Below are 21212 nucleotides of genomic sequence, written 5' to 3'. Positions count from 1 at the left end.
CGGAACAAAGAGAAACCCATGCTGATGCTGACACACTGGGATTGACTTGGTCACACTAGTAACTAGGTGTGTGTGTGTTGTTTCCATGAATGTGTACATCCCCAGCTCACTTTAATGAGAATAAAGAAATATTTTCACACACACAAAAGTAACATTTTGTGAGAAGATTCCTAGCTTGTTTTGGGGGACTTGGACACAAGGTAACTGAATGGATTGACTTGGACACTAGTAACTGAGGAGGATTGCGTTGTTTCCATTAATGTGTACACATAGGGCCTGAATTATGAGAATAAAGAAATATTTTAGTAACATTTTGGGAGACTATTCTGAACAGAGGGACCTGGAGTAAGACTGAACACAGTCCTGGACTCCAACTGATGATACAAAGTAGATATTTTCAAAAACAAATCAGGATCTTTCATGGTGCACCTTAAATCAAATCAAAAAGTCTTACAAAAAGTCCTCTGGGAATCCTGCAGATAGAGAGTTTTACCCTACAAACACCCTGTAGTGACATTAGAACACAACCGTTGAGTGGTTTATTTATTTCCCCATTCGCTTTCCAAAAGCAGTTACTCTTCCTGGGGGCAACAAATATCACAAAACATGACAAGTAACAAAACACTGATACACTGATAGACAAGGACAGAAGAATGTGAGCATTAGAGTGTGTGTCTGTGTGTGTCTCTGTGTGTGTGTCTGTGTGTGTGTCTGTGGGTGTGTGTATGTCTGTGGGTGCGGGGTGTGTGTGTGTGTGTGTGTGTGTGTGTGTGTGTGTGTGTGTGTGTGTGCATGTGTGCATGTGTGCGTGTGTGTCCCCTCACTGTGTTAGTTATCCTGGGGGATAACTAGCTGACAGTAGCTGAGACTGAGGGTCCAGGCTGCAACAGATCCTGGGGGATAACTAGCTGACAGTAGCTGAGACTGAGGGTCCAGGCTGACACAGATCCTGGGGGATAACTAGCTGACAGTAGCTGAGACTGAGGGTCCAGGCTGCAACAGATCCTGGGGAATAACTAGCTGACAGTAGCTGAGACTGAGGGTCCAGGCTGACACAGATCCTGGGGGATAACTAGCTGACCGTAGCTGAGACTGAGGGTCCAGGCTGCCATAGATCCTGGGGGATAACTAGCTGACAGTAGCTGAGACTGAGGGTTCAGGCTGACACAGGTCCTGCGGGATAACTAGCTGACAGTAGCTGAGACTGAGGGTCCAGGCTGACATAAATCCTGGGGGATAACTAGCTGACAGTAGCTGAAACTGAGGGTCCAGGCTGCCACAGATCCTGGGGGATAACTAGCTGACAGTAGCTGAGACTGAGGGTCCAGGCTGCCATATATCCTGGGGGATAACTAGCTGACAGTAGCTGAGACTGAGGGTCCAGGCTGACACAGATCCTGGGGGATCCTGTTTGGAGGTTTGTTAACACACTGTCCAAAGAAGAGCCAGATGTATACAGAATGGTGTCGTCTGCGTAGAGGTGGATCAGAGAATCACCAGCAGCAAGAGCGACATCATTGATATAACCAGAGAAAAGAGTTGGCCCGAGAATTGAACCCTGTGGCACCCCATTGAGACTGTCAGAGGTCCGGACAACAGGCCCTCCAATTTGACACACTGAACTCTATCTGAGAAGTAGTTGGTGAACCAGGCGAAGCAGTCATTTGAGATGCCAAGTTGAGTCTGCCGATAAGAATGCGGTGATTGACAGAGTCGAAAGCCTTGGCCAGTGCGATGAAGACGGCTGCACAGTACTGTTTTTTATCAATGGCCGTTATGATATCATTTAGGACCTTGAGTGTGGTTGAGGTGCACCCATGACCAGCTTGGAAACCAGATTGCATAGTGGAGAAGGTACGGTGGGATTCAAAATGGTCGGTGATCTGTTTGTTAACTTGGCTTCCGAAGATTTTAGAAAGGGAGGGCAGGATGGATATTGGTGTATAACAGTTTATGTCTATAGTGTGTCACCCTTTGAAGAGGGGGTTGACCGCGGCAGCTTTCCAATCTTTGGGAATCTCAGATGATACAAAAGAGAGGTTGAACAGGCTAGTAATAGGGGTTGCAACAATTTCAGCGGATAATTTTTTGAAAGAGAGGTCCAGATGGATTTGTAGGGATCCAGATTTTGCAGCTCTTTCAGAACATGAGTAAGTTTCTGCAGGGGGTGCTGAGCTGTTGGCCGGGGTAGGGGTAGCCAGGTGGAAAGCATGGCCAGCCGTAGAAAAATACTTATTGAAATTATCGTAGATTTATCGGTGGTGACAGTGTTTCCTAGCCTCAGACACCTAAGGTAACACCTCCATGAACTTTACAGTGTCCCAAAACATGTGGGAATTAGTACTACAGGATGCAAATTTAAGTTTGAAAAAGCTAGCCTTAGCTTTCCTAACTGAATGAGTATATTGCTTCCTGACTTCCCTGAAAAGTTTCATATCACGGGTGCTATTTGATGCTAATGCAGAACGCCACAGGATGTTTTTGTGCTGATCAAGGGCAGTCAAGTCTGGGGTGAACCAAGGGCTATATCTGTTCTTAGTTCTCCATTTTTTGAACGGGGCATGCTTATTTAATATGGTGAGGTAAGCACTTTTAAACAGCAACCAGGCATCCTCTACTAATGGGATGAGATCAATATCCTGCTCCAGGATACCCGGGCCAGGTCGATTAGAAAGGCAGGATACTCTGAGAGCAGCCCAATCCAGAAATCTGGCAGTGGCTTCTGATTAAATTAATTTTTCACAGAACTGCTTGTTGCAATTTCGATGAGGCTCTCATCTTCCGATATCGGTAAGTGGACAGGAGACAGGGCATGAAAGGGATAATGAATCCAGTTGTTTGTGTCATCCATTTCAGGAAAGTACCTGCGTAACTGTGCACAAAACTCACCCAGGTGCTTCGCTATATCACATTTGACATTGTCCATAAGGGTGGGTTCATTTGCACACAAAAATCTTACAATGATGGAAAGACCTGTGTGTTGTCCTTGTTCATGCAGACAAAAAAGAGCTCCAACTTCTTAATCATAGCCTCAATTTTGTCCCACACATTGAATATAGTTGCGGAGAGTCCCTGTAATCCTAGATTCAGATCATTCAGGCGAGAATAAACATCACCCAGATAGGCCAGTCGTGTGAGAAACCCGGTCAGTAAAGAAAACTTTAAGCTTGTCTCAATTTTACAAAACGTGTCAATACTTTGCCCCTTGATAACCAGCTCATATGTTGTAAATGCATTACATGGTCGCTGCCCATATCATTGCATAGTGCACACACGAGAGTTCAGGGGACTTCAGGGGACTCAATGTAGTGTACCCAAATGACGTCGGGAGCAACTGCTTGCAGGCACGTTACCACTCCACTATGTCTCCTTGTCATGGCTTTTGAGCCATCAGTACAGATACCAACACATCTTGACCACCAAAGTCCATTTGATGTCACAAAGCCATTTGATGTCACAAAAATATCCTCTCCTGCTGCCCTGGTTTCCAGAAGAGGATGTCTTCCTTAATTGACCCCCCCATAAACAAAACAGACATATACCAGGAGCTGTGCCAGGCCCGCCACTTCTGTTGACTCATCCAGCTGTAACGTATAGAATTCACTGGCTTGCATGCGAAGCAGTAACTGTGTCAAAACATATCCTGCCATGTCACTGATGCGTCGTGAAACAGTGTTGCTTGATGAAGACATTGTCTGTATAGTTTGTTTGGCCTTTTCCCCCAGAAATGTCCCAGCCATATCTGCAGCAGTAGGAAGAATGAAGTCCTCCACAATAGTATGGGGCTTGCCTGTCCTAGCCACTCCGTAGCTCACCATATAAGAAGCTTCTAGCCCTTTCTTATTAATGGTATCTGTTGCTTTAATACATGTCTTACTATTCGAAAGTCATCTTAATTCTCGCTAAAATAACTCCCGTGGCCTAATTTTTCAAAAAATGGCACGTTTTATTTCTAAATGTCACCGCAAGAGTGAAGGTTTCATCATGTTGTGATATGGTACTTTTGCACATATAAGGAAAGGCACTACTCCCAATATAAGTGAACCCCAAATCAATGTAGTTCTCATCATATTTTTGCCTCTTCGATGGTCCAACGTCCCTGTCTGTTGTTCGGTGCTTCCCCGGGTAAGGGGGCAGTAGCTCTTTGGCTGCATCAGATTCACAACTGTCAGTGTCCATGCTAGCTGGGCTAACAACAAATGTAGAATTACTGATGCTAGCATTGGATGTGCTCGTGGAAGCAGAACAATTTGTGTCGTCGATAGGTGCAGGTGTAGTACTGCTGGTAGTAGCAGTACTGCCAGTAGAGCTAGTGTCACGTTCGTCGTATGAATGAGACCAAGGCGCAGCGTGTGTAGAGTTCCACATATTTGAATAAACTGAAACTCACTAAACAAAACAATAAAGAACAACCAAAACGTGACGCTATACAAAATAGTGCTGACAGGCAACTACACATAGTCACGATCCCACACCAGGAAGTGGGGAAAAAGGGTTACCTAAATATGATCCCCAATCAGAGACAACGATAAACAGCTGTCTCTGATTGGGAACCATATCAGGCCAACATAGACATACTAAAAACCCCTAGACCTACAAAAACTCTAGACATACAAAAAACCCTAGACAATACAAAAACTAGCGTACCCACCCTAGTCACACCCTGCCCTAACCAAAATATATAGAAAACAGAGATATCTAAGGTCAGGGCATGACAGCTAGTATGTGTCTCTATGAGCCTTACTGAATGGACTGTTTGAAAATGTGAAGGAAAAAAAAGTGTAAAAAAAATTACTATTGTTATTATTATTTAAAAAAAAATGTGAATCAAATTTTTCTTTGGCGGCAAGGCCCGCAGTTTGGGAATACCTGTCCTAGTCAATTGTAGGAAAACACACACAAGATGAAAGATCTGTGAGCCATGTTTATTGTATGATGTTGGACTTATTTTAAGCAGTGCGTGTGTGCGCATGTACATTCCTGTGGATCTTTATTTTGTTTTTTATTATTAAGAAAAACCTCTGAAATGTAAACTACTAACACTTCTGCACAATTCTTAACTGTTTTCCGTCTGCGTTTTTAAGATGGGCCAGCTGAGGGGAGACAGCAGGGAGATAGAATGATGGAGTTTGGTGACTCCACTGAGGTGTTCCAGTGAGCTGTTTGTTTGATTGGCTTCTCCCCAGACAACTTACAGCCCAATCCACAAGAGACGTGAGAAACAGAAGAAGTGTGTGCGATCAGATCTCTTCTTTCTCTTGTCCATGTTCTCTCTCTCTCTCTCTTTCATGCCTAACCCGGTGCCTGTCTCCTGTGGCTCATGGCGGGTGGCAGGCGCGGTACTCCTGGGTACCGGTGGGCACGAGGGGGGTGGGGCGGGCAAGGAGGGCGCATCCTCATCTCAGGTTCCCCCAGGAAGCACAAACTCCAGAGACGTCTCTTTTGTGTTCCGTCTCTCTTTCTCGCTCTTTGTTTTCTGTCTCCTTCTCTTCCCATCGTCTCCCAACCACAACAAAGAACCACACAGCAGAGCACGGTGCTCAGGTGACTCCTGTGTCCTCCCAGGGTTTCGTCTCGGTTACAGAAGCGCTAGTCATAAGACACGGAGACGAAGGCCAGGGAGTAGGGACCATGAAAACTTTTATCCTGTTTTGTTCTGGTTTGGTGTGTATTTGCTTGATGCCATATGGGTTCTTTGTTAAAGTGGGAAAAGGCAGAAAGTTAAAAAAAGGAGGGACGGAGGGATGAAGGCCTCTCCTTCCTCCGTGGTTGGTCACAGACCGCATTACATTATCCTGCCTTTATCCCGACTATCCTAAATGGAATTAGTTCCTGGAATGTTTGAAGTTGTCGACGGTTGTCAGGCAGAGTAAAGCGGGCTGTAAGCACAGGGACCGTAATGTCTTACAGTGGGAGTGTGTGTGTGTGTGTGTGTGTGTGTGTGTGTGTGTGTGTGTGTGTGTGTGTGTGTGTGTGTGTGTGTGTGTGTGTGTGTGTGTGGGATCATGTGTGCATGTGCTTGCGTGTGTGTCGGTCGGCTGATGAAAAGCTTCAAAAAGTGGACCTCTTCAGCTTTTGATTTTGCTTCATTCGGATCCCCATTAGCTCTCGCTGAAGCAGCAGCTACTCTTCCTGGGGTCGACAAAAACCTCAAACCTGACAAGTAACAGAACACTGATACACTGACAGACAAGGACAGTCGCACAAATGTAAAATACAAGGATGTACAGAAAAGGAGCGGGAAGGGAGTTCCATGGTCAGGGCTCTGTATAAGAGACCCCTGGTGGTATGTCTTGCGTGTCTGAGCTGAATGAATTTGGATTATGCAGAATTTTCATCACAGTAATATTTATCCTGAAAGCTTGGAGAGAAGCAGTTAATCACTGGTGAACCCTGAACCGGGAACGACTGGCCTGCATGTTGTTGATGTTAGTTCTGTGTGTGCGTTTAAGGGCGAGGTGTGCTGCTCTGCTCTGGACCAGCTGCAGCTTTGCTAGGTCTTTCTTTGCTGCACTTGACCATATTACAGGACAGTAATCAAGATGAGACAAGCTCAAAAGCCTGAACAACTAGTACAGTTGACGTTCGTGTCAAAAACGCAGAACGTGTTTTTATAACAGACATAGCTCTCCCCATCTTCACAACAACTTTGTCAATATGACTTGACCATGATTATTGACTTTCCAAAATGATACCTAGGAGTTTATCTTCCTAAAATTCTCAAGGGGCACACCATTTATACACAACTCCAGATGAGGTTTAGGTCTTAGAGAATGTCTTGAACCAAATACAATGTGTTTAGTGTTAACTGTATTTCAGACCAGTTTATTGTTGAATACCCATTCTGATACTTGCTGTAATGCCTTGTTTGGAATTTCAATGACCTCACCAGCTTCGGCTGCAGACAAGCTTTTACCTTGCGAAGGACAGAGGGAGGGGTGGAGAAGAAAACCAAACAGTGTGTCAATCGTTTGGACACACTCTCTTCCACGCCTCTGGCTACGTGAGACGCCAAGCACATGTAAACAGGAAGCCTTTTGACATGGCTGGGGAAGGGACAGGAGAGAGTGTGTGTCTGTGTGCGTCTTCGTGTGTGTGTGGGCGTATGCCTTTAAAGTGAATAGAGCAGGGGGGTCCGTGGCCCAGCAGCCTTGGATTTCACAGCCCCCCTACTTCTGAGAGAGAACAGTTACCATCTTTATCCTTTATTCTGTTCTCGGGCTGGATCTTTAAACTAAAAATTCCAGGTGCCACCACAGTGCACTCGCACACCCACGCTATCCACACCACTCTGTTTAATATCATGAGCTCTTTCTAGTCTCTGTGCAATCTGTGCATTTTGCAGGGCCACACCTGTCACTGGTTAGCTGTTAGCTGGGAAACTGGAACACCTACAGCATATGTCCTAGTTTAACGAGACAACTGCAGTTTCACTGCAACACTGTTGAACACCAGACCTAAACAATGGCCAGGCCTCAATGCAAACATGACACTCAGAACCTGTCTGAGAGGCATATACACACACATATATACCCCCCCCCCCCCCACACACACACACAGCTGAATTCCTTTTCCTAACATCAACTATTTTAAGACAAAATCTATTCCAACCACTACTAATTTCCTCCTAGCTGGGCCTGTCTATACTCTGGGGAATGCAAGCTCACATTCTAATGGCATTTAATATATAAACGCACAACTTCAGCACTTAAGTTTTTTCTGTTCTTAATGAAGCCAAAGAGGTGTTAATGAAGGTATAGGAACTCCTAATGGAAGTGGTTAGGTAAGAACTTTATATCACTAGAACCGTCGGGATTCCAGTCCTAGAACAGCTTTGTAACGTCTACATTTTAAAGGTTAGCCCAGCACCTGTAAGCCGAGGTGTCTAGAGACAGACTAATGAATGTAGTTTCATGAAGATGCAGGTAAAAATTTGATCGTTAATTATGTTCATTAAAATATTTTTAATTTCATGTTTTTAAAGGTACAAATCTGACATTGTCAGCTGGTTTTTTCTTACGTTGTTATTTTCTTACTCCCAATAGTTTGACACATTTCCATTCTATATTGATCTAAAGAAACAGAACTAAAAATGATTAATAACATTTGTGGGTGTCAGAGCAATGCAATAAAATGCTTTCAAAACTCGATGGTGTAGAGTGTCACACAAGTGCTCTTTGAAAAATAAGTCATGGTCGCTCTGAGAGAGGAGATGGGGTGAGAGCGATAGAGGAGCGAGAGAGCGAAAGAAGAGTGTCGCTCCTCCTCCCGTTCAAATCTCACACGTGTACTTCAAACCACCAAGGCCTGCTAATCAACCATTGTGTGAGCTCACCCAGCCAGAGATACACTCCGTCCACTGGGCTAGGTGAACCTGAGAGAGAGAAGGGGAGAGACTGGGCGGGTGAGGAAGACAGAGAGAGAAAGAGAAAGGGCAGATGGGAGAGAGGAGTGCAAGGATGGAGCTGATATAATGGCTGTGAGGGAAAGGGGTAAATGTGGGAGAGAGAGAAGGAGAGAGAGAGAAGGAGAGAGAGAGAGAGAGAGAGAGAGAGAGAGAGAGAGAGAGAGAGAGAGAGAGAGAGAGAGAGACAGACAGAGAGAGAGAGAGAGAGACAGGCAGAGAGAGAGAGACAGACAGAGAGAGACAGACAGACAGAGAGAGAAATACAGGGAGGGACAGAGACAGAGTCACAAAGCTATATGTGATGGCGCTCTAGGGGCCACCTGGGGAAACTTAATCAAAAAAAGGTTGGCAGCTCGGGAGAGAGAGGGGGAGCAGAGGGCAGCGGAGGAGAGGAGAGGGGGAGTAGAGGGCAGCGGAGGAGAGGAGAGGAGAGGGGGAGTAGAGGGCAGAAAGCAGGTGACAGGGTTCTCTCTCTCCCTTCACTTTCGCCTTCAGAACAAAGTCAAACCCTGAGAGTCATAATCCAACAGTCTGTCACCACGCCTTGGGGTTAACCCTTCACCTTCACCAATCAGTGGGCTTCAATGAACATGCCGACATACACTTACAGTACCCATTCACACTCACACTAATTCTTGAGTTCCCTCAAATTCTCTCATTGTCAAGTTCACAGCTGCATCTTCTCAAGTGAAGTGGTCACAAGAGGAAAGGAACGCTGAGCGACACCAACTCTCATTCAACATTCTTTCCCAACAACCGTGTTTCACCGATCCCTCATTGTCAGTGGACGTGTCGGGGAGTTTGCACGAAGTCGAGCCGTGCACGCTCCTGTCCTATAGGTGGCCCGAGCCAAGGAAGGAGAGATAAAAGAGAGAGATAAATAAAAAGGTGTGTTGTGCATACCGACCGGACTCACCATTATCGCTGTCCGACTTGTTTTCGTGCTCTGTGTCGGTGAGGGTCAGAGCCGAGTTGGACCGGCTGGACAGGCACGAGTTCCGGCCGCCCGACTTCACCCCACGGCCCCACAGCCGCATGGCACGCTCCGGTGACATCACGCCCTCGTTCTCGGTGTCCACGTCGGAGCCGGCGCCGACCGAGTAGCCGCGGTGGGGGAGGCCCATCTCGGAGCAGAAGGCCAGGCCGCGGCGCGTGGACGGCTCGCAGATCCCCAGTTGTCTCAAGTTGAAGTTCTGCCCTGAGAGGAGAGGAAACGAGGTAGAAGTCATCAACACTAGAACCCTGAACATGTATACCGGTCAATAAATGCCTTCCAAAGGAAAAACTAGTGCCCCTTTACAAGACAATACAGGAAGTACAGGGTAGAATAAAGGGAGTTTTGAGAGAGGGGGGGAAACAAGATGGAGGATCTTAAAGACTATTCCTCAAAGAACAAGGTAGAGGAAATCAACAGTTTCAATAAGAGAGGCGCAGGAGTCTTTTATTCTAAATGTCAAGTATTTCAGAGATATTTAAGAGAGCTAGCATTTACCAGGGAGAACAATTCAGTGGCCTTTTACAGGAGAACACAGTGAGTACAGCTGATCTAACTTGACAGTAACTTGGCAATAAAGACAAAACACCTTGAACCCTGTCACTAACAGATCATCTGTCATATTAAAACCTCTTCCTGCCCTATCTACAGGGGATGGGGTGAAAAATCTATTCAGTTACATATTGGGATGTTATTTTTGACGATATCATATTGTATCGTTTTTAAAATATCGCAATATTATTTTTACGCTAGTTGGCTCTACCTGCACCAAAACTTTATTTCCACAACTGATTTTGTTTTCTCAAAATGTGTTTTCTCCTGGTTCTCTCTTGTCTCTCTACGGCAGACATATGGGGATCAATATGTTTGGAACATCAAATCACAATAAAATCACAGTATCAAATCGCAATACATATCGTATCAGCACTTAAGTATAGTGATTATATCGTAACTTGAGGTCCCTGGTAATTCTCAAACCTAATATCACCCCCCCCAAGGCCCCTCTGACCTCCAGCCTCCCGACCCTGAGATTCATCCTATCACTGAGAACCAGACCGACAGACCCTCTCCCTCCCTCCCCAGCCTTAGTTGTATTTGACCAGTGGCAGATGGATAGATAGATGGCTATATAAACTGAGAAAGAATATAAACGCAACATGCAACAATTTCTACAATTTTACTGAGTTCATATAAGGAAATTAGTCAATTGAAATAAATTCAATAGGCCCTTGTGTATGGATGTCACATGCCTGGGAATACAGATATGCATCTGTTAGTCACAGATACCTTTTTTTTTTAAAGGTAGGGGCGTGGATCAGAAAACAAGTCAGTAACTGGTGTGACCACATCTCCTTCACATAGAGTTGATCAGGCTGTTGATTGTGGCCTGTGGAATGTTGTCCCACTCCTCTTCCATGGCTGTGTGAAGTTGCTGGATATTGGCGGGAACTGGACCACGCTGTCGTACACGTCAATCCAGAGCATCCCAAACATGCTCAATGGGTGACATGTCTGGTGAGTATACAGGCCATGGAAGAACATGGACATTTTCAGCTTCCAGGAATCGTTTAAAGATCCTTGTGACATGGGGTTGTGCATTATCATGCTGAAACATGAGGTGATGGCGGTGTATGAATGCCACGATGATGGGCCTCAGGATCTCATCACGGTATCTGTGCATTCAAATTGCCATCAATAAAATGCAATTGTGTTCGTCATCACGGTAACTCTGTGCATTCAAATTGCCATCAATAAAATGCAATTGTGTTCGTAGCTAATGCCTGCCCATACCATAACCCCACCATGGGGCACTATTTTTAATTTAACTAGGCAAGTCAGTAAATAACAAATTCTTATTTACAATGACAACCTAGGAACAGTGGGTTAACTGCCTTGTTCAGGGGCAGAATGACAGATTTGTACCTTTCCATCTCAGGGATTCGATTTAGCAACCTTTCAGTTACTGGCCCCATTATTTAACCACTAGGCTACCCGCCGCAATGTTGACATCAGCAACCCGCTCGCCCACACAACGCCATACACGCCGTCTGCCATCTGCCCGGTACAGTTGAAACTGGGATTCATCCGTGAAGAGCACATTTCTCCAGCCAGTGGCCATCGAAGGTGAACATTTGCCCACTGAAGTCAGTTACGACGCTGAACTGCAGTCAGGTCAAGACCCTGGTGAGGATGACGAGCATGCAGATGAGCTTCCCTGAGACGGTTTCCCTGAGACAGTTTGTGCAGAAATTCTTAGGTTGTGCAAATCCACAGCTTCATATCAGCTGTCTGGGAAGCTGGTCTCAGACAATCCTGCGGGTGAAGAAGCCAATGTGGAGGTCCTGGGTTGGTGTGGTTACACGTGGTCTGCGGTTGTGAGGCCGGTTGGACGTACTGCCAAATTATCTAAAACGACTCTGGTGAAACTTTCTGCAGTCAGCATGCCAATTGCACGCTAAATCAAAACTTGACATCTGTGGCATTGTGTTGTGTGATAAAACTGCACATTTTTTGTGGCCTTTTATTGTCTGCAGTACAAGGTGCATCTTGATTTACCAAACAGGTGGATGGATTATCATGGCAAATTAGGAAAGCTCAGTAACAGGGATGTAAACAAATCTGTGAACCAAATTTGAGAGAAATAAGCTTTTGGTGCATATGGAAAATGTATGGGATCTTTTATTTCAGCTCATGAAACATGGGACCGACAATTTATATATTTGGGAATAGGGTGCCATTTGGGACGCCACGGAAGAGAGAAGGGGGAGAGACATCTCCCAGGTGCTAACTAAATAGAAACTGACAGGTAAATGGGGCCTGGCCAGCATCTGGGGAGGCATTTGGACTGGAGATGTTGAGCAAAAAAATATCCTGCATGGGCTTAAAAAGAAAGAGAGAAAAAATACAAACAAATCCTGTGCAGACTTTTTTTTCGTGATGGGGGTTGGTGGGGTGCAGTATCAACTGGCCTGAAATCACCAGTGAAAACACACTGTGAACAGCACTAGCTCCTAGAAGTCCAAAAGGTGGACTATCAGGTTTCATCTGACTCTCAGATAACTGCAGGGGCTTAACATTCTGTTACCCAGGATCCCACGCTGGACTCCCAGCACCGACCGTTGTATCTTACCACGACCATGCCTGACTAGCTAACAACATGCTAGCAGTTAGCAATCCCCCCCTCCCTCCCCATATTTTTCAGCACTATAAGACCAACGCCCTAATGGAAAACTCTCATTATCAAACGGAGTGAAACACCCTAAACTTTTATTTTATGGAGCCCCCTGAAGACTAAAATCACCAGTAATTCAGATAAAAATGTGTTTAATTTAGCAAATCTGTTCCTAAGCATTTCCACAAATAGAAGGGACACACGTGATCGTGTCTCAATGTAATCAAGTTATGAAAGGATTGTTATTTCAAATCCAATCTCTTTTAGGGCTTAGTTGTCGTCAATTTGTTCGATGTTAATTATTATTACTAATTATGGTAATTAAGGTTCCGGTCACCCGACCATCGGCTCCGATAAAAATCTGCTAGTCTAGTCTACCCCCTGCTCTAACGACTGAAGTAGAGCACGACGAAACAACTAAAACGATACATACTTCAGTGAAACACGACTTGCTAAAGGTAATTTATACCGCGTTGGAGGAGCGAGCCAAACGCCTAAAGAAATATCCAACGCAAAACAAAACATCCGAAGGGGAATCTAGTCTCCTAAAGCAAAACATATCATCGCTGAAACACAACTGAAACAACACAAAGGCCTAATGCTGTGGCACAAAATAGCACGCTATGATACAGTCCATTTTGCTTAGGCAGAGCAGAACGCATTCCGCAGCTCAAGCTGAACTCGTTAGCATAACAAAAACACGGTTCGAACCATGCTAACATAAAGGGCACTTCAGTGCTGGTCCACTGGGCACAAACTGATTGAATCAACGTTGTTTCTACGTCATTTCAATGAAATTACGTTGGTGGAATAGACGCTGAATTGACGTCGGTGCCCAGTGGGGAGTGCTAACAAATTGCATAATGCTAAAGCAAAACCCAACAACAAAGAGCACTTTGGAACGTCCTATTGAGCTAGCCACTGTTTCAGTGCAGGAGGGCACAACGCCAAGCCCACAAGGTTCAACGATAAATGCCCTATAAAAGCGTTACTTGCGGGTTACTAATGTTGGCTGGCGCGTAGGAAACGGCAAACATCACTGGAGGGGCTCAGGGTACATAGCAATAATTTACAACGCATGAAGCAAATACACATAATGTCTGTAACTTATCAACTCATCAACTGAGAGAGAGAGCGAGAGAGAGAAATATTTGGCAGAGGTTGCTGTGTTAATGATTGATCTCATATGTGGCTGCACTTTGGTTATATCTAATGCGGTAACATTATGCAGTCTGAAAGGAATTCAAGACCCACTAGTATTGTAGAAAACAATCCAGGCACAATTCATTTGCGTTGCAAAAAAAAACACAAGTAAGAAGGTACAGTAGCCTAACTAAGCAGTATAACGTACAGTAGATTTGGAGCCACCGAAATGATCAAATAACTGCAATCTCTATGGAAACCATTCATTGAAACTCCCCAAATTAATTTGAGAATATTTGCCAAAATATTGTTCAATATATTAACAGATAAAAATCCCAAGTGTAGAGTACAGAGACTTAGTAAAAGTGTTTTCCTCTTGCAGGCAGACGGAATATGGTGTGTGTATGAGCACGTGCATGTGTGTTCTCGGGGAGGGGTAATGTGGTGCAGATGGGAGAGAAGATGGTGGCTGCTCTGCTATGTTGTCCTGGCAGACACATTGGTAGTTAAGGCACTTCCAATCTGGTTGGTGATTTCATAAATATCTCAAGGCCTTGAAAGCGTAAAATCACTACTTCAAAGGCGACGCCGCCACCTCAACAAGACAAACGGCAACAACAGCCGTCAACAATCATATGAAGTCATCAGGGTGGAGTTAAGGAAGTGTTCCACATTAAGGCTTTTATTTCTGACATACACTGACTACACATTTAATTTAGTTTAACTAATAATTAATGAAAACTTACAACATAATATTACTACTAATAATAATACAAAATAATAATAAAAATCATATTTGTATTATTAATAATAATATGTATAAATATTATAATTTTAGTATGTATAGTTTTACATATATACATTTTTTTCTCAAAATTAATATAAAAATTCTGAATATGCCATCGAACAAAGTACTTCTTAGAAATATCTGGGAGAAAATAATGTACAAACATTTCCTAAATTTGTAACAAATTGTACAAGACACAGTAACCATGGATCAAAATGAACTATTTAATTATCTGGGTCCTCATATGCCAACACAACTACAGGCATGGAATTAGAATACTATATAATTGTATAGGATCTCTATGACTACAGCCAATAATACACTGTATAATTCCTCTTAAGGCTATTAACAATTCTATTACAATTGAAGTGGCTTGCATTTTATGTTGGGGAATTTTAAAACATGATCCAATTAAAAATAGAGTCTGTGATACATAACTCATTTAGTTCCTTTTTTAACTAACGCTATTCATTTCCTGCAAAGCTAAACACTTTTCTCTCGCTTAAAGACATTTATGTCACACTTCCATTTGGATTTAGACTGCATTCCATTCAGTGGGTTTAGCTGCCGTGGTGATAGGAACGGGCTGGCTAAGAACATGCCTGAACATGTATAAACATATATATTGATTTTTTTTACTTATAAATGCTGTGAAATGTTTGTAAAACATATTATTCCTGCCGTTATTCAGTGATTATCGTATCTCATTTAGTGACCGTATTTAGTGATAATTTTTGCTTCAGTAATAAGTTATTATATTACCTTTGAATCCTTAGATTAGTATACATTGACTCTGATAACGTGTTCTTCCAGCTTAGCTGATTTGTGGTGAATAACTTAATACAAGACTAGCTAATATTCACTCTTTTTTGGGATAATGGAAAGTGTTTCACGCCTCACGACCTTTGCAGTTGTGAAAATGACTGTAATATAAACGTAATACAAGTATCTCAATGAGAGGCAACTGCTTTATATTCCACAGGCCTGGGGTCAAATTACCATATCAGTGACAACTACATATATGGCTTCTTTCCTTTTAAAATATTGAAATATTTAATGGTCGAAGATTCAGATAAATACATGCTTTATCTCATTTAGGGTAGAGTATTATTTAACTACATTTAGATTCAAATATGAAATGTTGTTCTCAAGCTACATATAAGTCATCCTCATTGTGAATTGGTTCTGATTGCATGCCATGCCCCACGTGGTAGTAGAATCCAGAAGTTTCACAGCACGGTCAAATCATTAGTTGATCAGAAAAATATGAAAAATATTCCAAATTCCCTCCGAGATCATTTACATTATAAGAAGGATAAAATATTGACTGTGAAATCTGTGGATAAAATACTGTCTGGAGCAATCTTTGATCTAGGAATAAGAGTGACTACAAAGGCTTGTTAATTACAGACATAACTAAGATAGTCACTGCAGTTCAATTAAAATTATATTAATTTTAAATGAGCACCAATTAGTGTGGCAATGAAAATGTACATGATAAGATAATTAAAGTAATGGCGTTTTTTTTCTCTCTCCACTATTTATGAATTGTTAATTGGAGTGGAGGAACAATCAATGAACTAGTAATGAACTTCAAAGTACTTTTGTTATGTTTCTGGAAAATATGGCTGGACCTGGTAAAACGCTTTGCCTCCATCTTTCCACAAACCAGTTCATGTCAAGAGTTCAAAACAGTTTCAGATCTATGCGCTCGCTGTGCGTTATAAAATCTAATAATTACAAAAATCCCTGTTTTTTATTTTAGCTCTGATGGTCAACAAGTCTAATTATTCCAGTTTTAATCCATCAACTTTCACAAATGAATACTGTCCCGCTATTATTTCTGAAGTGACCAAACCATTTAAGGTCAATGTCAAACCCATAGAATTTGAATGAATAGAATGGGCATCCCCATTCAGGGCAAATAGGTTCCAAACCCGTTCTACCTCTTCTATTTCTATGGTGTCACCACATTAACATACAGTATAAACAAATGGTACTAGCTATATTAGCATAGCATAATGTCACCATTAGCTCCTATGAGGGCAGGTACTAAGTGAGTTACTGGGCAAGGAGACAGAAAGAGGTGCTTAGCCAAGAGGCGTGTGTGTAGTGCTTAAGTCTGTCCAGCGAACGCTGTGGCCCAAAAAGTCCAGTGACCGAGTGGCCCACTTAGGGGACTAGCTCTGCCAGCGAGAGGCAGAGAGGGTGTCTTGATAATAACTTGGGGGGGTGTTTATATTTGTTCTGTTACACACAAGTGAGTTGCCATTGTACAGCGCCCCTGGAGCAATTAGACTTGCTCAAGGTCACACTGACAATTTTCTATTTTTTTACCTTGTCAGCACCCTTCGGTTACTGGCCCAACGCGCTAACTTCAGGGCTACCTGCCGCCCCCATCTGTCTCGTGTCTGTTAATATGGGGAGGATGCCATACATAGCCCCAACCTACCCAGACTGTTACCCCTTTCCTTACCCCAATACCCCCATCTACCTGTCAACACATTACCCCTGGAGCTCCTTATCAGCTAGACGAGCCCCAGTGTTCATGATCAACACTAACCATGCAGCTATTATATACCATTTAGCAGACCCCTTTTATCCCAAGCCACTTATAGTTATGCGTGCACACATACATTTTTACACATGGGTGGTCTCGGCAATGGAACCCACTATCCTGGTGTTGTAAACGCTACGCTCTACCAGCTGAGCTACAGAGGACCAGCACCTAGTGAGATACCAACCAGAGAGGTAATGAGAGTTCTTCTTTTTGGATTGAAACCGTAGCTACAACATGTTTTCTTCATGACATAAGTGCACTGTAAATGTAATTACACCTCGTCCCTTATCCACAGAAACGGATTCCTCATAGGGCAGGGTCGCGTCCTTGAACGCACTTTAAATCTGAAGTAGTCGGCCCTTATCCCTTATCTAAGGTAAACATTTGAGCTGTGGCCCAGCTCGGTGGCACAAGTCAACATGGAGGGGGCCCACCTGAGGTAATTGTATGTAAACAGAGACTTCACCTCTTAGGGGCCAACCTAAGGAAGAGTTCATGCAGGTACAGCTGACCGTAACTACAGAGTAAAACCTACAGACAGCTTGAAATGGAATGGCAAAGGCACTGGTGCTCAATTGAATTTTCCAGTCCTGGTGATCATATTGACATTTTCCAGTCCTGGTGATCATATTTACATTTTCCAGTCCTGGTGATCATATTGACATTTTCCAGTCCTGGTGATCATATTTACATTTTATAGTCCTGGTGATCATATTTACATTTTCCAGTCCTGGTGATCATATTTACATTTTCCAGTCCTGGTGATCATATTTACATTTTCCAGTCCTGGTGATCATATTTACATTTTACAGACCTGGTGATCATATTTATATTTTACAGTCTTGGTGATCATATTTACATTTTCCAGTCCTGGTGATCATATTTATATGTCCAGTCCTGGTGATCATATTTACATGTCCAGTTCTGGTGATCATATTTTCGAGCCAATAGTCAAGGTGGTATAAGAGGTTCCGGTACTCAAGCAGTAGAAAAAAATGGAGGTGCCGGATGATACTCTGTACCGGTAAGTACCAGGCCCACCTCAAGCACTGCCTACATGGTCAGCCGCAGGGCAGCGCACTTAGAGCATGCTAGATGCCTTGCTCAAAGGCACAACAGCAGCGGATATCTAACTAGGCTAACTAGTACCTTGTCGGGTGTATTCGTCCTGTTCACGGTGCACCATCTCCTTCACTCTGCTGCTGTACAATAGTCTGGAAGAGTCCTGGTGGTCGAAGGCCTTGAGTGTCTCGCTGGAGCTGTACGACTTCTGGGTGGGTACCCTCGGTCCCGGGCCACCGCCGCCGCCGCTGCCGCACTCCTCGCTGTCGCCGGACGAGCCCGTGTAGCGCCGCTCCTTGTCGCGCCTGCTCTTGGTCAGCGAGCAGTAGGGCCTGCGTTCCTTCACGTCCATACTGCCAGCATGCTTCGCCGACCCTGGCGGATAGACACAAACACGGCACCGACCGGGACGCTGGAGGAGTAGGAGGATGGGGGTGGAGGAGGGAGGGTCCGCCCAACCCGCTCCGCTTAGGCTCGGCTACCTGGAGAGAGGGAGGACAGGGAAAGAGAGAGAGAGAGGGAGGGGAAGAAAATCAAAGGAAAAGCGTGAGACACAGCGGTCAGATAGAGCTAAGCTGTGTACTTAATCTTCCCGGGATCCTTAAATCCTCCCCACCTTCTGGAGTGTTCAGCGGTGGTGTGTGTGTGTGAGTGTGTGTCTTGGCAGGGCCTGAGTGCATCGGAGTGAGGAGAGGCAGGCAGGAAACAGCCTTTGGGAACTGAAGTCGGGAGGGCAGGGGTGAGAGGGGAGTGGGAGTGGGAGAGGGAAAGGGAGAGGGAGAAAAAAGACAGAGGTAAGGCGGGAGAGGAGGGGGGGACTTAATTGATTACGCCCGTCCCCCTGATCTGGTATGTGTCTAGAGTTGCTGATAAGTACGACACATCCATTAGATAAAAAGACCTGACTGAAAGCAAAGAATAACGTGTGTGTGCGTGTACATGTATAGTTGTGTGTGTATCAAGGAGGAAGGAAGAAGAAGGGGAAAACATTTTCAGTCTTTCATTAAGCCCTGCTGCCATCGAGAATTAATCAAATCTACAGACAACATCCTGAGAACAAAAAATAAAACGACATACTTCTAATGGAAGACAGAGGAGCAATAAACGTGTGTTTGTATGTGTGTGTGTGTGTGTGTGTGTGTGTGTGTGTGTGTGTGTGTGCCTGTGTGTGTGTCAGAGTAATAAGCATTGCATGGAGTCCACCCGGGGGTATGTTTATTAGCCCAAAAAAAACTTTCTCTGCTTCTAATTTTTTAATTTGGGAATCCTGGCTGGCCCTTTTCTGGAGGTCTCCCAGAGATTGTGCTTGGTAGTTCTTTCTCAAACATTTATTTGTTTCAGACTTCATTCGTCGTTTTTTTGAAGTTATCAAAATATTTCTTGATAAGGTTTTCCTGCGTCAGTTTTCTAAACTCGTCCCAGATGATAGCAAAGCCAGGGAGGCAGTTGGGAGGCTTGGAAGGTAGGAATCATGGAATCCAGACATTAAAACGGATTTCATCAATATTCCAAAAATGTATTCAACTTAGTAGGGAATCAACTAAATGAACTGAACATTTATTCATTTTCCCAAGTTTATCATAAGACATGAACAGGATGCATCAGTGATTTGTATTTCCTGTGACTTTCTGAAGGGGCAGGGAGAATTCCCCATGTCTGTGTATGTGACAGTTTGTCTAGGTTTTTACACCAAAAATATAAATTTAAAGAGTGGTATCCTGATCTGGTTTAAGCATTGTTGTGGACTTACAACATCCAATTTAGTTGTTTTTCTAATTTTAAAAAGTGTGATTTTCAGAGTAAAAATTTAAAAAATTAAACAGGAGAAAACAGAAACCTGGAAAAACAAAATGGAGAAAACAGAATTTGGGGAAAAGGGAATCAGGGCAAAACATAAAACGGATTAGATAGGACTTCTGTTCAGAAGAGGAGGGCATCAGTCTTTCTCTGCCTTCTCTCTCTCCTCACTATCAGGAGGAATAAAGAGAGAACAGGCGTTATTTAAAGGGTTAAGGTTTGCCAGGCTGCCGTATTCCAGGCTGCCGCTCCTGGTTGAAACGGTTGACAGCATCATTTGCATGTTTTCCCCACACAAGGGTGTGTTATCAGGTCTTCCTAAGCATGGCAGTGGATAGACAGCGTATTCCACACACCAAATACAAAGATACACAATGACGACTAAATTCTCATCTGCCCAGACCTAAATGCTCACACCCCCATCCCTAGTGCATGCCTTATTGTTGGGGTTAAATTGTATCAATTTGTTTCTCTCAGTTGCCCATGCTATTTCAATATTTCTATAATAAATCATTACATCTTTCCATTGGATTAATGATGCGGATTGATTGATTCCTACGTTTTTCGTGGTCATCTTAAATAGACAAATAAGTCTACAGAGGTGGCACATGAGCATCAGCAGCCCCAACAACGCCCCATCATTCATGAATATTAATACTGATTCAGTATGAGGAGAGGAAGAGCGAGAGAAAGAGAGGGAGCGACTGAGAGAAAGACAGCTCCTCACTCTGCTGGTTTATAGTTATGTAAAAATGTACTGAGGCAGATAGGAGGGCAGAGTGACAACTGAGTGAGTGAATGAGTAACGGAGGGAGGGAGGGAGAGGAGGAGAGGTGACTGAGCTGTGAGAAGTGCTTATGGGGGAATGAGACTTAGTGTGTGAATCAGATCAGCAGCAGTGTGGTGATCAGTCAGTAAGACGGCAGGTAGCCTAGTGGTTAGAGTGTTGGGCCAGTAACCGAAAGCTTGCTAGATCGAGTCCCTGAGCTAAATAATAGAAATATACATAAATAATTGAAATTCACACATAACGGTAATATATATAGAGACAGACAAAAATATATATAGACAGACAAAATTGTATATATATATATTTAAAAAATTATATATATATATATATAATTTTGGCACACAGTCATTAGAAAAAGTTTATCAAACAAAGGATAATATAATTTTCTTCAATGTTTACAATAATTTTCAGTTTGACTTAATGCTAATGTGCTGGATTTTATACAGAGAAAACATTATTAACGTCTCCTCTGAACATTATACGTATTTAAATTGTCAAAA

At 43.6% G+C, this 21212-nt stretch overlaps 1 protein-coding gene across 1 annotated transcript in view; it reads right to left on the bottom strand.

Annotated features, from left to right (window-relative positions):
- Positions 1-18565, bottom strand: part of LOC115146713 (teneurin-3) — a 339724-nt gene extending 321159 nt beyond the window's left edge. The window contains exons 1-2 of the mRNA XM_065003929.1: positions 18213-18565; positions 9324-9605 (exon numbers count right to left, since the gene is read on the bottom strand). Of these exons, the coding sequence (XP_064860001.1) occupies positions 9324-9605; positions 18213-18477 (547 nt within the window). The 5' untranslated portion in view covers positions 18478-18565. The remainder of the gene's footprint in view (positions 1-9323; positions 9606-18212) is intronic.
- Positions 18566-21212: the final 2647 nt, after the last annotated feature.

This window comes from Oncorhynchus nerka, linkage group LG18 (genome assembly GCF_034236695.1).
Source record: "Oncorhynchus nerka isolate Pitt River linkage group LG18, Oner_Uvic_2.0, whole genome shotgun sequence".
Lineage (NCBI taxonomy): Eukaryota > Metazoa > Chordata > Actinopteri > Salmoniformes > Salmonidae > Oncorhynchus > Oncorhynchus nerka.
Note: the sequence above shows the minus strand (reverse complement) of the source record. Positions and strands in the feature narration are given on the sequence as shown.